The 26,859-nt window shown below is 39.9% G+C and overlaps 1 protein-coding gene across 2 annotated transcripts in view; it reads right to left on the minus strand.

Annotated features, from left to right (window-relative positions):
- LOC142063605 (VPS10 domain-containing receptor SorCS1-like) overlaps positions 1 to 26,859 on the minus strand; it is a 307,796-nt gene that overhangs the window by 86,581 nt on the left and 194,356 nt on the right. For both annotated transcript variants that reach the window (XM_075107526.1, XM_075107524.1), the window contains exons 5-6: positions 17,922 to 17,995; positions 17 to 81 (exon numbers count right to left, since the gene is read on the minus strand). In XM_075107526.1, the coding sequence (XP_074963627.1) occupies positions 17 to 81; positions 17,922 to 17,995 (139 nt within the window). The remainder of the gene's footprint in view (positions 1 to 16; positions 82 to 17,921; positions 17,996 to 26,859) is intronic.

The following is a 26,859-nucleotide window of genomic DNA, read 5'->3' on the forward strand; positions in this document are numbered from 1 at the left end:
AAGCTGATGTACTTACGACCATCCATTGTCTTTGCCTCCAGGTGCACAAGATCAGGTTCTCTACTGGACCCCATCATAGACCTGTAAAAGACAGATTGATGCAAAGGCATTAAAAACAACAGATACCATGAATGTCTGAAATATTAATTCCACAAGAGAACCTGTTTAGCTGGATCTAAACTCATAAGTAAGAGTGGATCATCTTGGAAGGACTTCGGAGTTTTTCCTAAAATAAACTTGAAAATTTGAAAGAAATTCTACCATTTCATTGAATCAATGCCACTGTACTTATGAGTTCTTTATTTCTGACTCCATTACTTCACTTCTTTCCAACTGGAGACTTGTTTCTGTTCTCATTGGTGCCTGGCATTTTGATGTGTCTCCTGGTTTGGTCAGAAGGATGCATTTCAGTTCTGGGTGGGATATAGAAGACCTTAATTGATAGGATAATAGTGTTTGCCAGCATACTAATTATAGTTCCTTTGTATTGGACGTGTTATGCACATTTATTTAATTGACACTCTTAATGATCAATATTCCCTCATTAATTAAGAAATTTTAAAAACCCATTTCATCCTGAGACATTTTATCAGTTCTGATCTAGAGGTCTTTTCCAACCTTAATGATTCTATGATTCTATGATTCTATAAAAACAATGTTTCATTAATAAAATAAATGTCAGATTGATTCATAAAATGACCATTTGTTCACTCTGAGTTAACAAACAACAACATAAAGACATTGAGCACTGCACATAAGTGGTTTACAGACTCAAGCTTTGCTTCCATCGTTGAGGTTCCCCTGGACTGGCACTGCTGGCCTCAACAACTCCCTGGGACAGTCCAAATGGCCAGTGGTTTGATGGACAGTCTGAATTATGGCAGTGCTGACAGCAAGTATGTGCCAATCCCATTGTACAGCAATGTCTCTGACAATCAGCCTTGCTCCTGGTCTTGGTCCTATCATCCAAGTCATAATACTAGATTAAGACTAAGGGTTAAACAACCAGCTTCTTGTTAGCTGCCTGGCCTCCAGGTTAATAGATGCATGAGGGAAGAGAAACATTCATTTCCAGTGATAGACGAATTAGACGCTGTTCTGTCCAAAGACTCGTTATTTTTCAGGAAATCAAAAGTGAGGTTCAAACAGTGATTTAGACCCTAATTCAGTTCCCACTGACTGCAATCAGAGGCAGCTCCAACCCTTAATCATGATGTGCTAATAACCATTATAAAAATGTTAACAATAACAAGATTATTTGTGTCCTGATTAATCCTCAGCTTTGCTTGACAAAGTCTATAACAATTCTCTAGCTAGAAAAGGTTTGGATTTTTTAGTTCTCCTTTGCTGGGCACTGGAATTTCAGAAAAGACACTGACCCAGCATTGCTTTCGCCTCTTCCCCATTTTTAATAACATTTATGGCAAGGTCTTTTCCTCCTAAACATTCAACTTCCATTTAAAATCTCTGCTTCCTGATAATTGACACCAAGTGGGTGGGAAGGGAGTACTTTCCCAGGGCATTTTTCCTTTACCTGCTATTGTCAGCAGATTTATCGTCAAAATGCTAGGCCTGTTAGTTACAATTCAGTTCAAGATAGATAGATACCAGTTGCAAGCAACTCTAAAAAACTGCAGAAGGACTAAGATTGTAATTTGGCATATCTCCTTTTTATTCTTGTTTACTCAAGCAGGCTTTAAGCACACCTGGAACTGGGCTATTGCAGAAGACACAGTACAGCTTTGTCAGTGCATTCCTCCTCCTGACCTCACACAGCCCCATGGGGTTGTGACCTCTCCAAAGAAACAAGGATTATATTCCACGGATTTGAATACTTTGTCATTCAACAATGGTATTCATCCAGCAAAGAACTTACCCTAATTAGCCTGTGAGTCTACAGCCAGGTATTTGTGGGTTTCCTCCTCACAGTGCTGTTCTGACCCCAGTAAACACCTCTATTGCATCTTCTCAGGCAAAGACAGCTAATTCAGAATGAGACATCTCACAGATGGATGGGACGTGATTGTCACTGTTGTTTTCACTTGTGATATGAGTTGTAATTTACATCAAACTCTTAAATGTCTTAAGAGCAGCATATAAATATCTGGACCCGCCAAGCCCTGAAAGTTAGAAGGCTACAGCTGTAGTGACCTGCATATTACTTAGTCTTACACTAGAACAGCCAGTATTGGGACTGTAGAAGCATCAACTCAAGGTAGAATTAAGCCACCAATTGTCCCAAGTATGTACAGAACAAGGATGACTGAAAAATGCCTGGTGATAAACATTATTCATTTACTCATGGGCTTCCTTTCTTTCGATATCTCTTAACCCCTGCAAATTAGAAATGTGATGACAAAGAAAGATGAAAACTAAGGCCCAGAGAATCTAAGAGAGTTCTTAAAGTCAAACAGGATGTCTGAGGTAGAGGCAAGAACCATTTCCTATAGATAGGTCTTCCTATCTGCTAGATCTTTCTTCCTACCTTAGAAAATACACGTTCTATTGCTTTGAAATACAATAGGCTTAATTTACTTGTGACAGCACAAGGTCACAGTCAGACCCATATTATTAAATGATAACATGAACAATCAGTTGCAAAGGACAGGCAAAATACAAATACATGTCTGCTCAAATCGATATTAGCTGTGCACAGCTGACATCCAGAAACACAGCACTCGCATCAGGATTCTGCTGAGAGCTTACTGACCAGAATTTTTTTTAATGTCACATTTTCTTGTGTCATGCTGTCTTATTCCATGGTAGCCCTTTGATATTTCTCTATACATCCCTCCATACCACCTGAAAAGCCACATAAAGTAAGATTCATCTTGACCAGTTACACACTATAGATGTTTAACTCTGAGCTAATCACACCCAACCTTCTTGCAGGCAGTGAGGAGAAACAGGCAGCTTTGCACTGTGGTTCATCTGAATGGTGTTAGATATGACTTCATGAGAAGCCAAACTTTATTGTAGAAAGGGCTGTTTCTATCCATTGCATATTTGTCTGGACACCTACACCACAGACACCCGCATGTGACCACGTAAAGGTCCCAATGCAGGTAACACAACAGACCTGAAATATGTTTATTACCTACATTTAAAAACATTAATTACAGATAAACTATGTGTGCAACTGAAGGGGAAAGGGAATGTCCTGGGCTGCCTTCTCTCTGGGAGAGTAATGTTCTATATAGTTTACCTCAGCTTTATTATTTACTATATTGCATGTAAAAGCCTAGAAGACATTCAGAAATGGAATATTGATCACAATGAGCATATACAGAAGATAAGTACCATGCTCTTGGTTGCACTGCACCTGAGAACACACACAAGACATATCCCTTCACATGCACAGGACAATCAGTTCTTAAAGCATCTACTGGAAACAAGGTGTTAGGAACTGTGGAATATACATCAGAATTCTTAAATTTTTAGTATGTCAACCAGATCTATCACAACACTACACTATTGGTGAGTTTTCTTGGCTTTTTCTTTTGGTTGGGGTAGAAAAGGATCATCTTTAAAAGCTGAGGACAATGCACTTCTACAAGCCTGAGTATTATTAAATAACAGAGTTAAGCCTATGGCATCAGTATGAAACAAAATGAATAAATGTAATGCTACAAAGAAATTCCAGTCCTGAGTGATGACTAGATTTGAAGGTTTTTATACCAAAGCTAAAGCGATCAATAAACACAAGCTTCACACATAGAAGAAAGAAACTACATGCTGGATTTGCCCTATATAACACCAAAGTCTCAAATTCGATGTTTCTAACTTGATACAACTGCCAGCTCTGCTTCATTATCTTTTGTGCACCTGCTCAGTGCAACCTGGTCAATGTACACTTCACAAGCTAAACAAGGAAGAGTGCTGTGCATTCGATAGCTTATAAACCAAGCACCCTGCAAAGAACAGGGGCAGATGAGCAGCACTCTGGGACCCACTCAGTTACTGATTTCTCTCAAAAATTTCTCTGAAAATAAACAGCAGTCCAAAACTTTGCCATGGCCTGTTCCAAGCAACGTTTGTTAGCTATGCCAGCAGCACTTTCTTCTCATATTTCTTAATTCTATTCTTCCCTTTCTGGATCTGTTCTCAATGACCAATCACTCATATATCCACAAACTTTTCTTCTTGACACAGTCTGTATTTTCACTTTATGGTAAAATGCCAGCATGCCCTTTGTCTGTCCCTTTAATCTCAGGCTTTCTGTAATACTCCCTGAAATTTCAGTGCACCAGGGATGTGCTTGCAACACTTTCTGCTGAATGGTGCCTATTGTATTTTTGCAATTAACCTTTTGTGTTTTGTTGGTATAATTGTCTGGATGTTTTGAAAAAAGAAAAAGGAAAAGAGGAAAAAGAAAAGATAAAAAATCTTCGGGGAAAATGAGGATTTAAAAAAGCCAAGGGGAGTGCAACGCAGTGACTCCACTGTCTTTATGCAGAAGATGCTTATATTATGAAAAACGTAGAACCCCTACAGTCCCATTACACGGTTGCTTCCTAAAATTTTAATCACCATCAAGCCTGCTAAGCAGTCATCTGCACTTGAGAGCTTCACAAATTGGTATCAGTGGCTGCAGCGCAGCAATTGCTCTGAATGCAGATTCTACGCCCACTGTGAGAAGCAGCACAAGGAACAGACCCCGAAACATCCTCTGATTTAGAACTAGGCTGCACTAAACAAAAGTGGCCTGGCACTGCCCGTTGCACAGCAAATGCTAGTTGGCATATTTCTGTAATGACCAAACCCTTGCCATCTCTCTTAAACATTTCTAAAACCTTGGCTACCTTGGCCTGTCAGCTCTTCTGAGCCAAGGAAATTCAATAGAGACCCTGTTATCCTGGGGTTTCCACCTCTTCTATCTTTTTTCACTTCTGGGACAAAAGCAATTGTTTATGGATGCTGGGAACTCATGAGGCTTGCAAGGCAGTCAGACAACTCGGAACTGCAAAAAGACATCATTGTGAAGAAAGCATAAGTTTCCATTTGGTGTATTTAATTTCAAACCACCATTTCTCATAAACAAAGAACTCAAAGCACCAGACAATAAGGGCACCATCTCAAGGGCTTGTGCATTCTAGAAAGTAGCTCAGGGTGCCTTCGGTTTTGGATACTTGACTTCAGACACAGACATACCATGTCTGGAACTACATGCACTAGAAACTTGATGACAAACTTTTCATATGTATCATACAGGCTCACAGGAACCAAAATCAAAGGTCTTTTAAGCTAAGCAATAAAAGCCAATGTTATTTTACAGAATCTTCAATGCAAATGGTCCAGAATGAAAGGCTGGAAGAAGAGAAATGCTACTATGTCCTTTCCACAGAACCGGAGCAAATGGTGTTCATCCTTTATATGGGGACAGAGATGCTGTGCAGCTTTCCCGCATCTCAGAGGAAATGAACAATCAGGACTCCTACAGCCATCCCTCACCTTCTTTTGCAGGGAAACAGTTATGATTTGTTCATGCAGCAAAATATGACAGACAAATGACAGATAACAACATGACTCTACTAAGGTGGGTGGAATGGAATCCACACGGTTCTGGCCATTTTGAGCTTATTAACACTGGCTCAGAGTAGGTTAGAAGTGGCTGCAATGGAACACCAAACAAAAAAGTGACACATCACTTGGAAAATCCAGTTTGATCCCTCATCATTAAAAATGCCCATTTGCCTGTGTACCCTCTCTCCCCTTCCTGCAACCTGTCCTGATTCTCTTTCTGGACATTAGACTGTAGCTGCATTCTGTAGATGACTTTGTGCTTAACGTGTTCTTTATTTTGAAATTACTCCTGACCTTCAGCATTCCTTCCTCCCAGTGCCCATCTGAGCACAACTCCATCTCCACATATACTGTATTATAGAGAATGACTAATTAGCTGCAACAGACAGGTGGAAGAGAGAACATACTCTCAGAGATCCTTATGCCAAAGTTGTCCTATGAACATAAATATTCTAACAAGCTTTATCCTGTCACAATAGAGCTATAAAGTTGCTCTGTTCAGCACATGATAATGGCTTTGTAATTCAATTATTGGTAGAATTTGCCTTTGGGGATTTATCTTCCTTTAGCCTCAGCATTCATGCGAATCCCTTATCGTAAATCTTGCCAATGCAAAACCAGCTCCCCCACTGCCTCTGGGACGCATCCTGCCACTTCACGTTAAAAAACTGACAGCTTATTCCAACTTAGTGAATGGCAGGTTTCTGGTTTTGTCTTAAAGGACAGAATGAAGACAGCAACAATGCATGACGTCCATGGAGTCCTCGGTAGCATCAGGTTTTTTGTTCCACTGGTGCTTATATAACACTCTAAATCCTAATTGCCATTCATAAAAGTAATAACATGTAGCACTGAACAGGGAGCTTTTTGGCCAAAGGTACAAAAGTACTTGACAATCAACCTTTAAGTAACCTTCTCTGCATGTTACTGATTTGTTCAGACCTGTGGAAAAGCACAAGACCAGCAGACCAAGTTAGAAATAGGGGTTAAGGAAAATTTTTGTTCTCAGCTTTATAGATAAATTCCACTGATTAGTAAAGAGAACAGGGACCTCATTGATTTGACTAAGATCACACAGTTATGTGGCAGAGACAAAAACAGCCTGAGAGGCCTCCAGGCTCCTTTTCTTTTACTACTATATTAAGTCCATGAGGACTTTGCAGACACTCTCTGTTCCTTTTTTGCTTGCAGAGGTCAGTGAATCTGCCCCAGAGAGCTAGGTGTGGGAGGGAATTCTTGTGGATTCTTTAGCTCAGTCCCTATTATGTGGAATTTTACAGATTCTACTATCCCTGGAACATGCTTTAAAGATTGCTTTCTACCTTTAACATCTCTTAACCATATTCTCCTGACATGTTTTAGAAACAAAGGGCCAGATTCCAGACAGGCATAAATCAGCACTTCATTTCTTTATATCTGGCCAGTAAATCTCCCCTGACAACAATATAATTAGATTTTCCCTGCTACATCTCTGTACTATTCTTTCCCACATTGTCCAATTAGATGAAATTATATAATTTTGTGCAATTCAACTGTGAGCCACTGGGCCAGATCCATCCTATAGTATGCTGTACTCAGTTTGTCACCTTTTCTCTAGAACTGATGAAAAATAGCAGTGCAGTGAGTAAAGCCCAACTTCTCCTAGTTGTGCCACCTCACAACACTGACCCAGAAAAACAGGCAGCTCTTGCTGCTAACACTAAAATAGATGAGTAGGTAAATGGGAGTAGTGGTGTGATTTCCAGGCCATAGGGAGTCACAATTCTACTCTCACCACCATTTTTTATAACCCTAGAGCAGGGCTATCCACAGCCTTCCACCCCATGATGTCCATGTACCCCACAGCTTCAAGGACAGTAGCAAACCAAGCCTTCCCCTCTGCTGCAGTAACACCACAGCTCTCCATGGAGGAGAGAGGAAACAGCTAAAACTCTAGAATAGATGGATGTAAATTATCAGGGCGGTAGGTTTCTAATGCTGGTAACGCTGGGTGGGAGGAATGTCTTAAAATAAGGACCTAAACTAATTGGATAATACTCAGTTACCAGGATTAGAGCCTCATTTCAAGACAGTCTTCCTGTCCTACATCTCTTTTTCATATATTGCAGGAAACTAAAGACATTTTACTGGCTTGAAGGGAGAGGAGGAGGAAGGTACCCTCTAGTTATAGCCTCTGAACTCAGCTCCCTGATATAATACCTCAGTCTTCACTGGTAACCTCTCTCCTCACCCCTCCCAGGTCAATGGGCCACAAGATGGGGACCAGGGGGGTAAAGGCGCTCCCACTGTAAGGGAAGATCAGGTTCATGACCACCTGAGGAACCTGAACATACACAAGTCTATGGGACCTGACGAGATGCATCCCAGAGTCCTGGGGGAATTGCCTGATGTAGTCACCAAGCCACTCTCCATGATATTTGAAAAGTCATGGCAGTCAGGTGAAGTCCCTGGGAACTGGAAGAAGGGAAACATTTTGCCCATCTTTAAAAAGGCTAGAAAGGAGGACCCAGGGAACTACTGACCTGTCAGCCTCACCTCTGTCCCGGGGAAGATCATGGAACAGATTCTCCTAGAATCCATGCTAAGGCACATGGAGGACAGGGAGGTGATCCAAGGCAGCCAGCATGGCTTCACCAAGGGCAAGTCATGCCTGATCAGCCTTCTATGATGGAGTGACTACATCAGTGGAAAAGGGAAGAGCTACAGATGTTATCCATCTGGGCTTCTGCAAGGCCTTTGACATCATCCTCCACAACATCCTCTGCTCTAAATTGGAGAGATATGGATTTGATTGGTGGACTGTTTGGTGGATGAGGAATTGGTTGTATAGTTACATCCAGAGGGTAATGGTCAACAGCTCAATGTCCGGATGGAGAATGGTGACAAATGATGTCCCTCAGGGGACTGTACTGGGACGAGTGCTGTTTAACATCTGCATCAATTACTTCGACAGCAGTATCATGTCCACCCTTAGCAAGTTTGCAAATGACACCCAACTGAGTGGTGCAGTTGACACACCAGAAGGATGGGATGTCATCTAAGGAGACCTAGACAAGCTGGAGAGGTGGGCCCATGAAAATCTCATGAGGTTCAACAAGGCCACGTGCAAGGTCAGAGCAACCCCCCGTATCAATACAGGCTGGGGGATGAAGGGATAGAGAACAGCCCTGCAGAGAAGGACTTGGGGGTACTGGTGAATGAAAAGCTGTACATGAACCAACAATGTGCACTTGCAGCCCAGAAGGCCAGCCATATCCTGGGCTGCATCACCAGCAGCGTGGCCAGCAGGTCGAGGGAGGGGATTCTGCCCCTCTGCTCCGCTCTGGTGAGACCCCCCCTGCAGTGCTGCATCCAGCTCTGGAGCCTCAGCACAGGAAGGACATGGACCTGTTGGAGGGGAGCCAGAGGAAGGCCACAAAAATTATCTGAGGGCTGGAGCACCTCTCCTATGAGGACAGGCTGCGAGAGCAGGGGTTGTTCAGCCTGGAGAAGAGAAGGCTCCAGGGAGACCTTATTGTGGCCTTTCAGTACTTAAAGGGGAACTATAGGAAGGATGGGGACAATCTCTTTAGCAAGGCCTGTTGTGACAGGACAAGGGGTAATGGTTCTAAACTAAAGGAGGACAAATTTAGACTGGATATAAGGAAAAAAATCTTTACAATGAAGGTAGTGAAGCACTGGCATGGGCTGCCCAGAAAGGTTGTGTGTGTCCCATCCCTGGAAACATTCAAGGTCAGACTGGACGGGGCTCTGAGCAACCTGATCTAGTTGAAGATGTCCCTGCTCACTGCAGAGGGCTTGGACTAGATGACCTGTAAAGGTCCTTTCCAATTCAAACCATTCTATGATTCTGTGATAATGGACCAAACCTACCTGATTTACTGCTTCTGTGCTGGTACAGTCTAATAGGATCACGATTTCACACCATGTTAAGACACATGTTTCTGGCATCTTATAGTGTTGTGGCCCAATCAATATACTCCGGAGGAGGCCAGGAGGTAATTTACAGCAAGAGTGCAAAGTCAACGCTGGTAACACAGTATGCTGCTCATTAAACATCCAACAGAAAATAGCAGTGAAACCTTCCTGGCATAGGTCTAGAGAAATCCACAGCTAACCTTACTATGCAGCTGCCTCACCCTCTTAAGGGCTGCCCTTTATAGGTGCATACAGAGAAATCAGCTTCTTAGTCTACTGCCCGTTGAAGACTGACATGTTCCTGGGTACTACACAGCACTGCAGGCTTCTGCTACGGAACAACCCCCAGATCAAGATTCTGAATCAGGTATATGGATGCCTGCCTACTTCTGCAGATCTTTAACGGGGAGAAGTGGATGATGGGAGAGAAGTTGAAACTCGTAGGAGTCTATACTCATTTATAAAGTATCTCTGCATGACTTTTTAAGATAAATCAGCTGAACTGGGAAAACAAAACCACACCAAATGCATCAATCAGACTGGTGCCTCTCAGTCCCAAAGGCTAACTCAGGTGAACATACCTCTCCTCCCTACTCACAAATGAAGGACAAGGTTCTAAGGGGAGGAAGGGGGCAGAGACAGGTACATGGTCAAGATCCTATTCAGTTACGACTTTTAGGAGAAGTTACTGTTTTATCCCCATATTTAGAGCCCCCGTGATAATCAAATAGGATTGAGAACGGTTTTCTCTCACCTGGTGCCAAACTAAGGATTTGGGACTGAGGAGTTATATTATGCTCTGACAAATTTTTATTTGATTATGAGTAACAAGTTCTCTCAAGAGAGTACTGGGACCAGAGGATGCGGTTATTACAGACTCAGAGGACCAGAGCGTTATCAACCTCTGCTGTGTGACTTTGGGCAATTTTCTCAGCCTTGTCCAGGGGAGATAGATAAGAATTTTGTATCTCAGTTTCTTAAGAACTAAAACTTATCATAAACCCAAAGAGTCTAAATGAGCTTTTAACAGCAACAGAAAGAGGATGCTGCATGTCTTTTTTCTGTCCTTGCTGACCCACACGGGGCTGGCAAGTATGTATGTCTGGAAGCCAGACAAGAATAAAATCATAATTCCCAAAATAAATCTGAGATATTTCAGCCTTCATTTGTACCAGAAAGATAAAGCTACATCAGGGTCCAGCTGTCTGCAAACTGAAAGCAGAGGTTTTCACTAAATCCATCAAAAAGCCAGTGGGATCTTTAATGAACACTGCCATCTGAGAGTGTGCTTCCTCGCGCTCTATCTGGGCAGGCTGTAACACTGACCTTTCTGGTGAGGAAATGGCAAATGTCAGGGGCACTGAATGGTGACAAAGTGCTCTACTTTCTGTTACTCGCCATCAGTAATGTTAGCAGCAGCAGCATGGAAAGGGCCAAGGAAAGGCACGGTTGCAGATTTGCTCTTCACTCTGGTCTTTGGCAGTGTTGCTTGCCTGCAGCTCATCTGTATCTTTAGGCTGGCAGCCATGAAGCTGCCTAAAAATATTAGCAAGGTAATTACAGCCTGTGTTATAGAGGATCGGACCTTCAGTATGACTTTCTCCCAAAGCCAAACTTCAACCGGAAACAAACGTGTTGTGTTCAATTCAGGGAAAAAAAGGAAAATTGAAATCAAGCAAAATTCACTACTTTTGCTATTCCCCATCAATCAGTTGCTTAATTCAGATCTCCTGAAAACTGTCATGGGTCCCTATGTGATGTGCCCCTCTGGCATGTGTCCATCTCCACCATATTTAAGATATTAAATACATATATTTTTAATTAAATTTCTAGCACACTTCAGCTTATCACTTGTGTGTTAGATCAAGCAGATCATTTTCTGGTCAGGCTGTCACAATTCCCTTTGTTTGGCATCTTCCCCATCAGCCTCCAGCAGTTGCCCTGCAGTGATTAAAAGGTCTTGCTCAGCAACACACATCATCATTTGTAAACAGCCCAGATTTAAATTGCCTCAGCCCACCTGGGTAGGCGTGCAAATCTCACCAAGCCAAGATCTGACAAGAACACTGGGACAGTTCACCCAGCTTGCACCAACTTCTTGAATATAATGAAGTTTTTAACAGGGCTTTGACACTTTTTTCACAGAGCTTTTAAAATATAGTCTCTAGCCTCCTCTGGAAAAGATATATACTCTATAATTCTATTTCAAAGATTAACTCTCTTTGCCATTGCTCATAAAAGGAGCACAAATATAGCCCCATCTACTCATCTGTCCTCCCAGCTGCTTACCAGTTTATCTTTTTCTCCCTTTCATTGTGCATGTATATCTTTGTATTGTTTGAGGCAAAAGATTGGTTGGCTGCTTTTTTACAATGTTTGCATCCACTTTCTTCTCCTTCTCATACTCAGAAAAAAGCTAGACAGAGTGGAGACATAGCAACATCTTTTACCACACTGACATATCTCCTGCAATTTCTTCAGGGAATCATTAACATCATGGACATATGGCCCTGTTGGAAATGAGATATACTATGATATGCTTTCATTTCTAATCAGTCTGTTACACCTATTTAGTGCACGAAAACCTGGAGCTGTATTTTTTTGTCTAATTAAGACAGTCATCTTAGAATCATAAAAATGGTTTGATGTGGAATGGACCTTTAAAGATAATCTAGTCCAACCACCTGCCACGGGCAGGGACATCTTTCACTACATCTGGTTGTTCAAAGCCCCATCCATCCTGACCTTGAACACTTCCAGGGATGGGGCATTCACAACTTATCTGGGCAAGTGTCTCACCACCCTCATAGTAAAGAATTTCTTCCTCATATCTAATATAAACGTACTCTCTTTAAGTTTAAAACTGTTACCCCTTGTCCTATGACTACAGTCCCTGCACCAGTAGAGCTTCTCAATTTTTTTCATAAGCCTCCTTTAAGTACTGAAAGGCCACCATAAGGTCTCCCTGGAGCCTTCTCTTCTCCAGGCTGAACAACCCCAAGACTCTCAGCCTTTCTTCACAGGAGAGGTGTTCCAGCCCTCTCGCTATCAAAGCGCTCTGATCTTCTTGAAGCATTTCTTTTGTACCTTCTACTTGCTTGTCTGGGTGTAATACTCAAATAAGCAAAAAAAAAAATAAAAATCAATAGCACTGATATGGTTAATGACTATAACTTGGTGATACAATTTTGATAAAATTTACCAGCTGAGTTTTACTATTGTTCATTTTATGCTAATTTTTAAGACACTTTTATTATTTGGCTTTATTTCTTCTTTTTCACCTCTAAGTTTTTCAAGGTTATGTTATGATTAAGATTAGCTGAGAATCTTTTCAGAAAATGTTTCATTTCAATTAAAAAAAATTACATTCTGCAGACATTTTAATGAGCTTTTTAACCTCTTATTTTTATTTTTTTAGGGCCAGCTTTAATTGAGATATCTTGACTTACTGACTTTCAGAAAATAATTTCTGGTTGAAGGCATGACTTGATCTGAGGACCAGAATAAAAATCTAGCTTTTAATGAGCAATCTCTGCATATATATTTTGACCATATTGAACTATATGCACTTTGACTAGTTTTATTTTGCAACTACTGGTCATGAATGTCTGTATTTGCAAGCCACACGGTATCACTATTGAACTGTGACAGGATGACTGGACCCCTTCAAAAAAGCAAGAAAAAAAATGTAAAGTAATTCCCAATATGACTGATTCACCAATTGTGTTCACATTTTTATTCACTACAAATCAGCATCTTTGCCAGCAAAATTCCACCATAGGGATGTACACTGAAAATGGCCAAGTATCACAAAAATAAGCTCAGAAGTATTTCGATAAAGCATTTACCCAACTCTTCTAACTAGCCTCTACTGCATTCCCTTCCCCTAATGCCAACTACATTAGTAAACACTGTGCTATCAACAACAAGCATGGTATATTAACTTGCTGTTTCTGTATTACCCTGCTGAACTAATATTGCTCAGAGTACTCCTTCCTAGTAATCAGGATATTTTCATAGAGCACAGTTCCAGAATTACTAAGCACCGCGATAACTTTCGTGCATTTTTCTGTCACAGTACATTTAACAGCAAAATCTCAAGAACCTGCCAGAGAAGTAATAACAAACATGGAAACTGTGGATATAGTGCAGAACGGTAGTGCCTTGGGGTTGTATGCAGTGTGGATTCTTTTATGTTTCCACCAGACACGTAATCTATGGTTGACTCTCCTAGTCGATTATGCCTTCCTCAGTATACCACTCTCTCATACCCAGATTATGCAGATATGTGATAAAATAGCTGAATTATACGAATTATTAGTGGCGTCAGTTTTACAGAAGCCATCACTAAAGCCTACTCAGCACAAATGTGTCCTTACAACTTTTTAATGTGGTAGAGAATTATAGATTCCTTTTTCTCCTTTTGTTTTAGTTTTTGGGGATTTTTTTTAAACTACATTTCAGTTTGTTGGGTTTTGTTTTGGGTTTTGGTTTGGTTTTTCTCTTTCAGATAAGACGACTCCAGTCACCTCTCATTTTAAAGGTTTGAGTTTATATGCTCATCCCCATCTGATATCCTCCTCCACAAAGTGACATTACAACCGCTTTCATCACAAGCCTGGATGTCAGGGCAGCACTTAGAGCTGCAGGTGGAAGAATGAAAAGGGGAACAGAGGAGCTCTGAATAAACAAAGATTCTATTTTCATGTTAATGACTCCTCTTAATGAAACAGAGGGTACAAGAATACAAAATACATATGAGCTACAAGGAGCTGAGTTGTCTCTACACAGAGTGTTTTCTCAGAGTTATGCAGTAGGCATCACCATATTGCTTTAATATTGTTCTTCAGGGGTTTAAATTTCTCTGGGGTGGCAGTAGAAGGGGGTGTTTCACAGAGCAGCCAAAAATAAGGAAATAAAAAAGAAAATTCTCTTGGAAATAGATATAAGAAATGCAGCTGTAAAAGACACCACAGTTTCTCTGACAGCATTTGCAGGCAGAACCTTCTCAAGACTAAAACTAGCAAGCTCAGTGGTGTTAATTCAAAGACAGAGTGACACACAAACTATTTACAAGACCCCATGACAGAGTAAAATGGCAATTAAAATGTCAGTGAGCAATCAGAAAAATGCATCTTTGCTTTTACCAACCATTCAAATCTGTTTAAAAGACTTTAAAGTCTTCCAGATGTTCCTTCCCTGTCAAAAGAAGCAGCGTTAAGTAAATGCAGCTTCAAGAAGGCCTGATGCCAAAGACGTTTCTTTGTGTTTTCCTGATCTTAGAAAATCGCAATTTAGATAGTCCTGGAAGCAGTCTGCATTAAAGCAACACCTCAGACTTCCTTAGATATCAGAATATAGCCCTCATTCTCCACAGATATTATAGCCCTCATTCTCTCCGCAATACAGCTGTGCCCTGGCTGATCCCTTCAAAACCATTTGATTTAGGGAAAGCACCAGGAACAGGAGGGAGTATCCTCACAGGCTGCTTTCCTTGAAAAGTCATGACTTCAGGACATTTTTCTTCACTATTCATTCCTGGTCTTAAGAATAACTGGAAGTCACTCTTCTGACTTTCCAGGTTGATTAGACTCGGCGCATTTCCAAGCCAAAATGTGTAAGTTAACAAGCAAACCAACCAACCAACCACAGGGCAATGAGCAAGGCTCTACCCAACTTGTGCATCAGCACTGGCTGTAGAGATGTTGCTGTATGAGTTTGGATTTCAACTGTACATCCACACCCTCTTATGTCCCAGTTCCCTTTTGTTTTTCTTGCACGGGGAGTCAGCAGTGGCCGCGCTCCGAGTGCAAAGGGCTGACCTTATGATTCAGCACTTCAGTGTCTATTTTGTCCTTAGGTACTTGGCTGCACAGAAATGGAAATGCATAGAAAAACCCAGTGTTCCTTTCTGTGGTGTACACATTCTCAGTTACACACGCACAGCTCTGTTTTCTACTATGGATGGTTTTGAGGACACACGGTGTCCATATAACTGCAGCTAACAGTATTTTTTTTCCAAGGTCATGATGGTCCTAATAAATAAGTCAGAATGAATGTAACGCTGCCTCCGCAAGTTGTATTATTTTTACTTTTGATAGCAGAAGTACAGTCTAGTTTATACTAAGATGTGTTATGCAAGGGACATTTTGTTCAAGGTGAAAATACAGGCTTGCAGTTTCATGTTTTGTTTATGGCTGTAGGGAATTAGATGGGTGGTTGGAACATCTTTTCATCTTTTCAACTTACTCTGCCTTTGAAGCTCCAAGCCTGACTTCTCTTATTTGTTGGGTTCTAAGAGGCCTTCAAAGTTTGAGCTCCACGGAAAGGGAAAATGACCATTTTCATCATTATTCTTATTGCAGGCATCCATCAGCTCAATTCACAATAAACAACTACTGTAAGTAACGATGGAAAACTTCAAAAGGTTTGAAGTGAAGTACAGGACACAGGGATCCAGGGAACAGGGACATTCTTTCCAGCTCTCTGACCCTCCTAAGTGAGTACAATTCTGTTGGATGTCTCAAAGAGTGGGTCCCCAGATTTCTAGGATTTTCTGCTTCTATTAGCCCAGAAAAAAAACAAGAGATGTGTGGGACTGTGTGTTTGCATCTGACATTTTGAAACCCTGTTAGGAGTCCTGTAGGATAGAAATAGGAGTGATATGTATATGCCTGTCTATACAGACACTCACACAAAAACAAGTTTAAGTTAAAAATGGAATTCAGTTTGCAAAAGCTTCAGCTAGCAGAGGTTCTGAGAAGGATTAAAACGTAGGAGCAGCAAACAAAATCTCTGGTATATCCTTTGCAGACGAAATGTAAATTCAACTTTAGAAGTAAATTTGACCAAGAGCTCTTATTTCTTTCATAAATTAAAATATTTGACTGGACCACTCCTGAATCTTGATACGTTCTAAACCTGTGGTTTTGGCACAAATTTGTAATTTAGAAGCTTCCATGGGGGTCTTGTTTTAATGATCTGGTTCAGCTCCTCCTGATTTCAAGATGACAGTTTTATAAAAAACTTTTCTTTTAAATGCTAGATTCACAGGACACAAGCCAACTTCTGCTCACAGGTGGACTACTGCCTCCATAAAGCGCCGATGAGAAGTCTTGCAGATTTATACCAGTGTAAGCAAAAAGAGAAGTAAGCCAAAATATAAAAAATTTAACTTATCTTTGATTTAGACTATGACAACCATATTTGCAGGAAAACAGTCCCATGTCTCCTTTGTTCCTCAGCTTTCTTTTCCACGTAAGTCAAAGTTACATTAATTGCTATTTCGTGACAGCGTGGAGGTGTTTCAGATAAGTATTTTACTGCAAGAGTGGTTACAGAGCTTTAAACTGCATATGCAAGTCATTGCTATGGAAAGCAAATGCAAAGAGATCTGCCTGCAATCAGAATCATGAGAAGAGAATCAGTACACCAGAATCACTGGGTAAATCTGTGATGACTAAAACTGAAGGAGATGAGACTCAAAATACAAAGAAATTTGCTAGTAGTGAAGAACTGAAGAATAAAGTTTGGAAGTACATCCGAGGGTTATTCTTCAGTGTTTGTGGCCACTGTAAGTGTTTGAATCTGAAGTCAAATCATCCATTATAGACATCCCACATATTAAAAACTGTGAGATGCTCATATTCTATCATAACCATGTAGGCTATGGCCCAAAGTGAATTTAGATACAAATTGTATCACATAATTTAATGCAGCAAAGAGTTAAGCTTGCATCAGTGACAAAGAGCTATGATACTTCTTTAAGGTAATTTTGGCACCAAACTTGCAAATGTTTTGCCATTGCTGTAACCGACTGACATTCAGAGATTCAGCAAGAGGAACTTACACAGGGCTGATTCATACAGCTTGAAATCTGACCGGAAATCTTGCATGGCTGCTTAGAAGCAATATTGCAGAGTGATTTAAGATTATAGTGAAGAATTGTGTATGCCTAGTTCAATGGTCATTAACTTGCTGACTTTCGAGGACTGAAGTAGGTCTAACAGCAGTTAAAAGCGTAATGCCAGTCACTGGACAATGTCCACTGTTACCCATAGCAGAAACGCTAGTATCCTCAAAGGCTCAAGATTTCAATCGTTGGCCCTCACTGGCAGCAGGACCAGACTGATCTCTTCATATTTGGTGCAAAGGCAAACAAGCTTATGCTGAAGAGAGTTGTGTTCTAACTCAAATGTCCACAGGAAATTGCAGAACTCTCCCCTCCCAAATCAATGTTTTCTTCAGACTCAGTATATTCCAGTTGTGCATATCTCTTAGATCAAAGACCCCATTTTCAAGTGCTGCATAAACACATAACAAGAGGAATAATGCCCTGCTCATACCAGTTCTAAACTGGTTTCAACAAATCGGCAGTGCAGACTCAATTCAGCCGCACTGCCTTCAAGCCCCCGTTTCAACACCTCTGCACATATGGGAGAGCTGTGTGTAGGAAATCAGGAAGAGGTTTTTGCTCTTACCAGTAGAACCTGTTTGGTGCAACTCCCTCGTGAAGAAGCAGCCATCTTCTGCCAAACTCCACTGAACTGAATAACTGAGGACAAAGACAAACAGTCATGAATCACAGTAAATCACAAATATAATAAAGAAATTAATCTGAAGAAGCCTGTATCACTTCTGAGATGGTGACTTGGACTTTTGCTTCCTCCAGTCTCAAAGGGACACACCTGGGGTAGCTGAAAAGTGGCTGCGGTGCCTGTTATTGGCAGAGGCAATGCAGAGCTGTGTGACATGGGACACAACTGGTATTACCTGAGGGATAACTGTACTGTTTCACTCAACAACCTGCCATGGCTGAAAACTCATCATCTAGCTCTTCATGGCACTCCCAGGTAATAAAATTCTGCAGTGTGGGTAGGCTGCGTTTTACCTTCTTAAACTTGTGGTGGACACCAAATGTACGGCATAACGCAGCAGTCTGATATCAGCCTAGTCTGACAACAGATACACAGTTGCTTCCTTGATATTATGTTAGAAGGTTATTCTCTTCCCACTTACCAGTAGCCATCTCTAGAGACCTTGTTCAATTTGGCACCAGAAAAGTGCTCAAACATGTCCAGACTTCTCTTGCAGGACTGAATGATTTAAAATAGCACAAGTTACTTGTACCATGGAAACCTGCAATTCTCCCTTTCCTCCTGTCCTTCTCCTCCAAACAACGTGACACCTTCTCCTAGTCTGGTTGCACAAACAATATCCAAATATGTCAATCATTTCAGAAAATCTTTCCATGATAAATACCAAACCAGACTGAGAAAGGTCAGCCAAAAAGCGTTTTACAGGTATTATAAATACTTTGACATGTCTTTGTGGAATGATATACAAATGTTACTGTTATAGAGCACTTAGAAACAGCTGCTCACCATAAATGCTGCCATCAGATAATTCTCGGAAGGATCACTTGGTTCTGTCTTTCTTTTTCTTTATTAAACTTTAGATTTCTAATATGGAAGCACAGAGAGGCAGTCAGACCTATAATTTTTTTTCCAGATTCATCATATTTCCCTTCCTTTCCTTGCTTGATGGACTTGGTCAGTCCCCTTTTCTGACAAGGAGGACTTTGGACCCCTGTTTTGAACTGTGATCTGCTTTTTCATGACACCACTTCAGGGTTCTTGCATAAAACGCAAACAATCTGAATCTTTATCTGCAAACCTTGACAAATTTCTTTTTTTAATGTTTAGTGGCAGTGGATTGGCAGGGAAGAGAAAGATGAATGCCTGTGAGAATGACTGAGAAGGAAAGAAGCTGATTCTAAAGCTTTGGGTTGATCAGAAAAATGATTTGAATGTATTTTAAGAAATATGAGATGTAAGAAGCCTTGAGATCTACTTCTTATTCTGCATTATATTCCCAACAAAAACCCCTATATCCCTCAGCTTCTCTTCTGTAAAACCTTGGAAGGAAATGGAGAAACTAATTACAATGGCTTTTTGGTAAACAGTAGGCTTGCATATGTTGAAATCTACTTTAAAATATGACAGCTAAAAATTCACCTCTTTTTCTCATCGCCCTTTCTCTTGAACAGTGTCAAAGAAGAGAGAGGGAGATAGAAGATGGCAAGGGTAAGAAAACAGTTTAGCTTTGTGGATAGAAATGCATCCACTTTTAAAACTTCAGTGGTGAGCTGTATTTTTCCTTAAGTAGAAGATCCTATATATATTTTTATTTGAAATTTTAGGAAAACCTAACTGTAACTAAGGAAAACTTTCATTTCTGAAAATTAAAGAAAATATTTTGGAAGATTTAATAATGACTTTTATAAAGCGCTTTGAGGTCACCTAATCAAGAACTTTACCATTACAGGAGGTATTTTCCCCCCTTCACATTCAAAAGCCGTTTCTAGACCTGCTTTTTCAATTGCAGCAAAAATAAAAACATAATAACAACAACAAACTACTGTCAATCTATCTCTCTGATGTCAATGTTTTCCCTTTCATGGCAAAGTAGTTTCTTCCATGCCAAGTAATATGTCTTTGACATACAGCAATTTAAGTTTTAATAAAGTTCAGATCAGCCTTTAATTAAGAACAGGGAGCAATCCAAACAACTCGGCAAATACCTCTGTGTTTCCAGACCAGCAATATATAGGATGTAAGCTTTCCAGGGACACTGATGTTCAGATGGCTGAAATCATCACAGTAAATCTTTTCTTTCCCCTTTTGTATCTCTCGCCCTACTCCCTCTCTAGTTTCCCTGAGCACAACTTTCAGCAGGTTATCCCCTCTCTGAACTTGCTAGTGATAGTAACAGTACCCAGAATTAATTAATTACAGCCTGCAAGAACATTCTCTGTGCTTTTGTAGCATCCTCCTCCATGCCTGCAGTCTCACTGCAGCACCAGGTGGTTGAATGGCCCCAGTGCCACAGCTTCCCGCTGGCTCTTCCAGCACAGCTCTTCAGAGGGGCTGTTCACCTGGTGCATCCGACAACTCCCTCAGCAGAACAGAAGATGTGATGCTGCAAAGCACCCAGGGAGCCCTGCTTTCTCTTAGTGTGTGCCCTGCATGAGACACGTGATTCAGGCAAAAAGTGGAAAAATGCAAGACTTTATAAGTTTGTTTCAAAGGGAGGGAATGGATATAGCAATTCTATTGTCAGAACTGGCCCCTCAAATTAGAAGCCAGTGCCCAATGAGCTGGAGACAGCATGTGAGAAAAGGCAACAGCTCTCAAAGGGAAATATCAGCTCCCTGGGAACACATGCCCAAAGCTCTCATTGTCTTTGATGAGACACTTTAATAATCAGGCTTTAGAAGGTTTTTCCTCCTTTGCCATTATATCAGCACCAATATCAGCCGTTACTCACTCACAGCAGCACAAGCAGCAGTAAGGTATCTTTAGCAAAGGGGGAAATCCCCGCCTTATGTGTCACCCCCCACAAAAAGTAAAAAAAAAATCCTTTGCAGTGAGGATAGTTCAGATATTTTATTCTAAGTATAATTAATTTTAGATTGAGTTTGTTTAGTTGGATCAGAAAAAAAGAAATATTTGGAGCCTACCTTTTTGTCAAGTATTAGTTATGATACAGCTGGGATTGTTTTTCCCCATTTAGCAGTTATAGTGCTTGTATGGATATTTTTTAAACACAGCATCGTATTTTGTTGTTGTTATAAAAGCTCTCTCTCTCCTGGGGCTTCTTGTGACAGACTTGTGCATGCAGTCCCTTCAGAGATGACATTTTATTTTCTTCAGTAAGCACCGCCATCTGATGACAATTTTCATTATTGGGCTGAAAGTAGATAATGTTCTTTGCTACACTTTTTTTTTTTTACCACAAATAGAAAAGAAACCTATTACAATTTCAATGTATGTTTTCATCTGAGGGACAAGTACTGATCTGACATTTCTGTTCACTGAGACAAAACTGTTACAAAGTGCAATCTTGTATTGATCTCTCAGATTTGACCCATGTTCATTAGGGAATAATTCTCTTCTTGCTTCCTCTTGTATATTTATTTTTCTGTGTAATATCCGAGTACTTAACAATCATTAACAGTCTGGTTTTGCTTTGTTTTGCTTTTTTAAATCCTAATATTCTGTGAAGTAGAAAACTACCACCTACCTCTTTTAGATGGGAAAACAGAAATGTAAGGAAAAAGGAAAGGCGGTCCCAAGGTTACAAATACCTTCTGAGGCTGAGCAGGGATTTAAATAAACCCTCTGAACTGCAAGACAATTCCCCAGCTACAGAAAGAACTTTCTCACAACATGAAACTATATCTTCCGGAGTAGGGAAAGCTGACATCTGAAAACTGAACTTCTTTCCTTATCTCCACCAAACTCTATCCGTATATTACTCACTGTCTCTGTTTCCCAACCTGTATGAGAAGAATAAGAGATGGTCATGTATTTCACAGTGATAGTGTAAGCTCCATCTTAAAATGGTGTGGGGTATCTGGGTAACAGCAGGGTACAGTTGCCACGTAATCTTCTATTTCCATTATAATTGCCTGATCTTTCCAGCATTACTTTTAGACTTGAGAAATTATTTTGCATTTTGGGCTACATTCATTGATAACATTTTCCAACTGAGACAGTCAAAACATTCTTTAATATACAGCTATTTTTAAAAACAAAAAATACTGTTCGTAAATTAAGGATAACTTTCCTATAATCCATTGTCAATGCAGAACAAAAAATATTTTAGATATGTTTGGAGTTAAAAAGAAGGCATTTGATGAAGAGGAAGAAGCTGCATGTATTAATTCTTAGTGAAAGTAAAATATTTATCAGAAATCAGTCAAACCTGATTGGTTTATTTACTTTAGTTTGACATTTTACACCATAGAAAATAACCAAATTCCAGAGAATATGGGGAGAAAAAAAATGATGTTTTTCAAAAATCTTCCATGAAGAATAACTGGAATTTTATTTGACTCAACTGATCTAGACTGTAACAGCACTTCCAGGAAAGGAAAATGTGTACTAGGGAAGAGGAAAAAGAACTCTATGTTTTTCTTTACTTCAGCTCTGGAAAATCTCTCCAAAGCAGAAAGCTCTCAAGATCTTAGCTTCATAAAAGCCTCTATTTTTTGCATGGTTCTGGATGTATTCTGCCACGCACCTTTCTTTGCCCTTCTGCCCTGTATTGCATAGAATGAACGCTTGTATTGTTTCATAATCTACCCATCTGCTAGTTCACAGCTGTAAAAGAGCTCTGGCTCCTTCCACCATTTGACTAGATCGATTTTAATCTTCCCTGGTTTGCCCATGTATTGTACCTCCTACATATCTTGCCTTCATTCTGATTTCTAAGATCTTTAGAGTAGAGTACCATGTGTTTACACAACATAAAGATTGCTGGGCCTTCAGTAGCTACTATAAATACAAGGAAAATATAAGGAGCAGATAAGAGTAAGGCCGAGTTTTCCCCATAATACATATTTCAGTAAAAGGTTCCACTATTCAGAATGGTGGAAATTAGATTATTTTCCCATATTATTTCTAATTCTTTAGGTTTCCATCCACAAAGCAGGACAGAAATCCAGGAGTTTTGTACTTTCCTCTGGAACAAGGTGGCTACTGTTGGAAACATTGGATAAGACAAAACAATGGTTCTGCATAAGATTTCCACATTACACTGGCTTCAAAAAGAGCTTTCAATAAAACAGGACTCAGAAAATATTTATATACCACTGATTCCATTCTTCTCATTGTTCATCAATGTCTTATGTTTTATAAGTCCCTGAACTGAAATACTATCACATTTGAACACCAGCATTAATATCAACGAAGTTGGTATTAACTTCTATGTTATATATATTAAAACCATATAAATGTTTTATATATAGCTTATACAACTAGACTATCAGAAAAGGATGCAGAAGGTAATCAACTCCTTCAATAGCTCTTCTAATGGACATGTCTTAGTGAGCAATATCTTTAATAAACAAGTACTTACTGTAAAGAACACAATTTTCTCACCATTTTACAGATAAAGGTTGCGTATCTCCACTGAAAAGCTATAGAGAAACTTTAATGTGTAATATACAGACTCATCCTTAAAACACCTCTCCTAAAGGGATTGTGGGGGAGTCACAAGTGCTATAAAACATCAGACCTTCACTCACTTTTATGGAGCTAAAAAACCCAACACTAATTCAGCATTCATCTCTCTCTTTAATTTACCATCAGTCTTATTTGGATTGGGTTTTTTTTTTTTATTATTAGCTTATATGCATTTTTAAAACTCCAAAATAAGTTGCTAAAATATGAGCTTTGAGGGCCTAGTGTTCTCTAGGCATCAGACAAATTTGATTCATTCTGATGTAATCACTGATGGTATGAGATTATGACCTACAGGACACTGCTTGTCTGTCTGGGTTTGACTGAATTACGAAGTTGAGATCTTCTGACATAATCTTTAGGACAAACGAAATGAGCTGTTAATGGTGTCGTAAAGTACTGCACATGGACATGTACAAAACTGTATTGTGCTCCGCTTGTTTCCCTTACAAACACTGGATTTTCCCTGAGATTTTCCCAGCCAAAAATCTGGCTCTTATGAGGTGGTTGAATTGTTTAGTTGGCTGTTGAATCTGACAGGTAAGAAAGCGTGGCATCGGGCAGGTGTTGCTAGTAAATGCAAACTTGTCTTAAAAAGAGAAGTCCCCATTCCTCCCCAGTTCTAACAATCTCTGTGCTCCCCAGAGCCAGTGGGTAACTCTGCTACTGCATATTCATCAAACTCACCATACCAAAAGCTTACACCCTCAGTAACCTATATATCATCCACAGAGACAGGCAAACATTTCCTCATTTAATGTCTGACTCTGAACACAAGGTTACACGTACCAGCTACCGATAACCTGAATGACCCACCAATTCAGATACAATGCCATCTGAAGGGCCATTATGCTGGCCTACCATCACCCCTTCTGTTCTCAAGAGATTCATTTTGCCAGCCAAAGCTTTCTGTCACATGTGCAGTCCCTTGTAGCTTCAGCTTCATTTTAACACCTATACAAATTGCTGTAGATACGACTGACCAAGAGTGCCCGTGATGTTTCATCATTCAGTGTTTAAACTAACTGGATATTCTGATTAAATATTTGGTTCTGACGCTTCACACACTGATCTTGAATCATGTGGTCGTTCCATGTGCTTCTTATGCTGACAAGGATATTCAATATTATGCACTGATTTCATCTCATGCAAAAAACATTATGCACATGGAAATTCAGAATCTGGCTAAAGAAAAGGTGATTTAAATTGCATGCTGGAAGTGACATGACAGAAGTACTTCGAGCAAGCTAGTAGTCCCCATTATTTTTCTTTTACTTAAGAAATTTACCCTAAACAAGTTATAATAGAATACAGCACGGAGTCTAAGTTTATTTGTTGATTGGATTTACCGTGTTTGGTATTCTTATATTCACAAAGAAAAAAGCTCTCTTTCTTTCACCTCTAGTTTCCATGAAAGCACCATTCATTCTTCCAGGACACAGATCTGACCAAAGTAATTCAACCTACACTACAGTATTAACCTTAAAAAAAACTATATGCAACTGGAACACTAGCTCAGAACAACTTCAGAAGCATTGGGTTTGATTCAAATTCACCTCTAATTCCCTGACAAGGTTCCTACTGGTCAATCCTCCTGATAGTTTCCTCACATATGCTGACTTCTTGCCTCTTACACTTCCTGGTGCTTCTGTGAGGTGATTAAAAGTAACCCTGTTCGAGGTGTTTCTCTCTCACCCCTTCAAACAGAATTTATTCACACACAAAAATCCCCAAAATGCCACTGCACCTAAACCATAGATTTTGTACTGATGAACCATAAAGATTTTTATAGATCACTTTTTCCTCATTTTCAGTGTATTTTTTTAAATTTATGTCAATTTCACCAAAGAATACAACATTCCAAAAGCACAGTTTAGCTTGAACTATAAACATAACAGAGTCAAACTGGATAAAGACAATTCTTTCTAAAAATGAAACAACGTAATTTGAAATAAATGCAGGCAAGTTCTTCTTCTTATCCCCGTTAATTTATCCTGAATAACTATATTGTTGATAAACTGTACTTTACTACCACAGTAGACGTATTTGAAGAAATGTTAGTCTTTTTTTTGTTCATTATTCTCGTTGTTCATAGGTGCATTATTCAAATGTTATTCAACTGTGAAAGACTATTTAGAACAATCTAAAACCTTCAGGACAGCAAAGAGCAATACAACATCACATGGATTGCTTCAATTTGGTGATATACTACTACAATTTAAGTGTCTCTTGCATTTCATTTGCTTTCTATGCAGTCTGCAGAAAAGGATGGGGTTAGTGCATCAGGTATGGGCTTAAGACTGAACATGTTTATATAGGTATATACAGTAGTCCTTTATGATCTTTCAGACCCTTATGCACTTGGATCTACCTGCTGAATGAAAAATTGTCACAGTGGGAAATACTTTTCCACAGTGATGCTATCTTGAACAGTGAGAAAGAATGAACAGAGACTTGGATGCACACATGTTCCCAACATGCATCCAGGGCAGCTTACATGGGTATCAAACAAATTACATTAAACTTAAAGAAATTACTGTACAGGACTTTTCTTCTTCAGAGCAGCCAAACGCTGGGAGGTACGCTGCTATCCCCTAAATCACACTATTCTTCATTTAGAAGACCCATTGACTAGACTTTTCTCTTCCAACACTGAATTTAATAGAACAGTATGTTTTGTATTAACAAAGCATCTGAAATCATGCATGGTACTTCCTTCCTAGAATAAAGCATAAGACTTATGATCCAGGATATAAAAATGGGCTACAAGGCTGATACTCACTTAATTCCCTGGTCGCTGATCCACTGTTAAGATGCCTAAATATCCTTGAAGAAACAAAGTTCATAGGATGCTGCACAGACTTTGAACGTTTTAAGTTGCAGCAATGCATTAATCACGCCACACAGAAGCCATCAATAAGGATACCTAAGAATCAGTGTTTATTGAATGCTGATGGAAACACATCAGAGAGATAGAGCTTTTGTATACCTGCTTCACAGCCCATTCAAATACCAGTGAGGTCTCTGTGGCTGCTTTTGCTGATGGGCCACATGCTGCTGTCATGCAGACTTGTTGTAGCACATCCATTTCTTTTGTGCATGTTCCTCAGATCAAAGCATCCTGGAGATGGATCTCAGCTTTCTTCTGACCTATCCCTCAATAACTCCACACACATTCTCAGATATGAGCCACATCAGCCAGTGTTCTGGTTTTGAGGCAGTTTGTAAGCAACTGTATTAGCATGACGTCTCCAGTTCATTCAACTCATATGCTAAAAAAGTGGCAGGAAACACATTTTTACCAGCAGATATTTAAAGGAATCTGCCTGGAATATACATTTTAAAGCCAGAATGAACCACTAGCATCATCAGTCTGTTCTCCTCCTAACAG

Source organism: Phalacrocorax aristotelis, chromosome 12 (genome assembly GCF_949628215.1).
Source record: "Phalacrocorax aristotelis chromosome 12, bGulAri2.1, whole genome shotgun sequence".
Classification (NCBI taxonomy): Eukaryota; Metazoa; Chordata; class Aves; order Suliformes; family Phalacrocoracidae; genus Phalacrocorax; species Phalacrocorax aristotelis.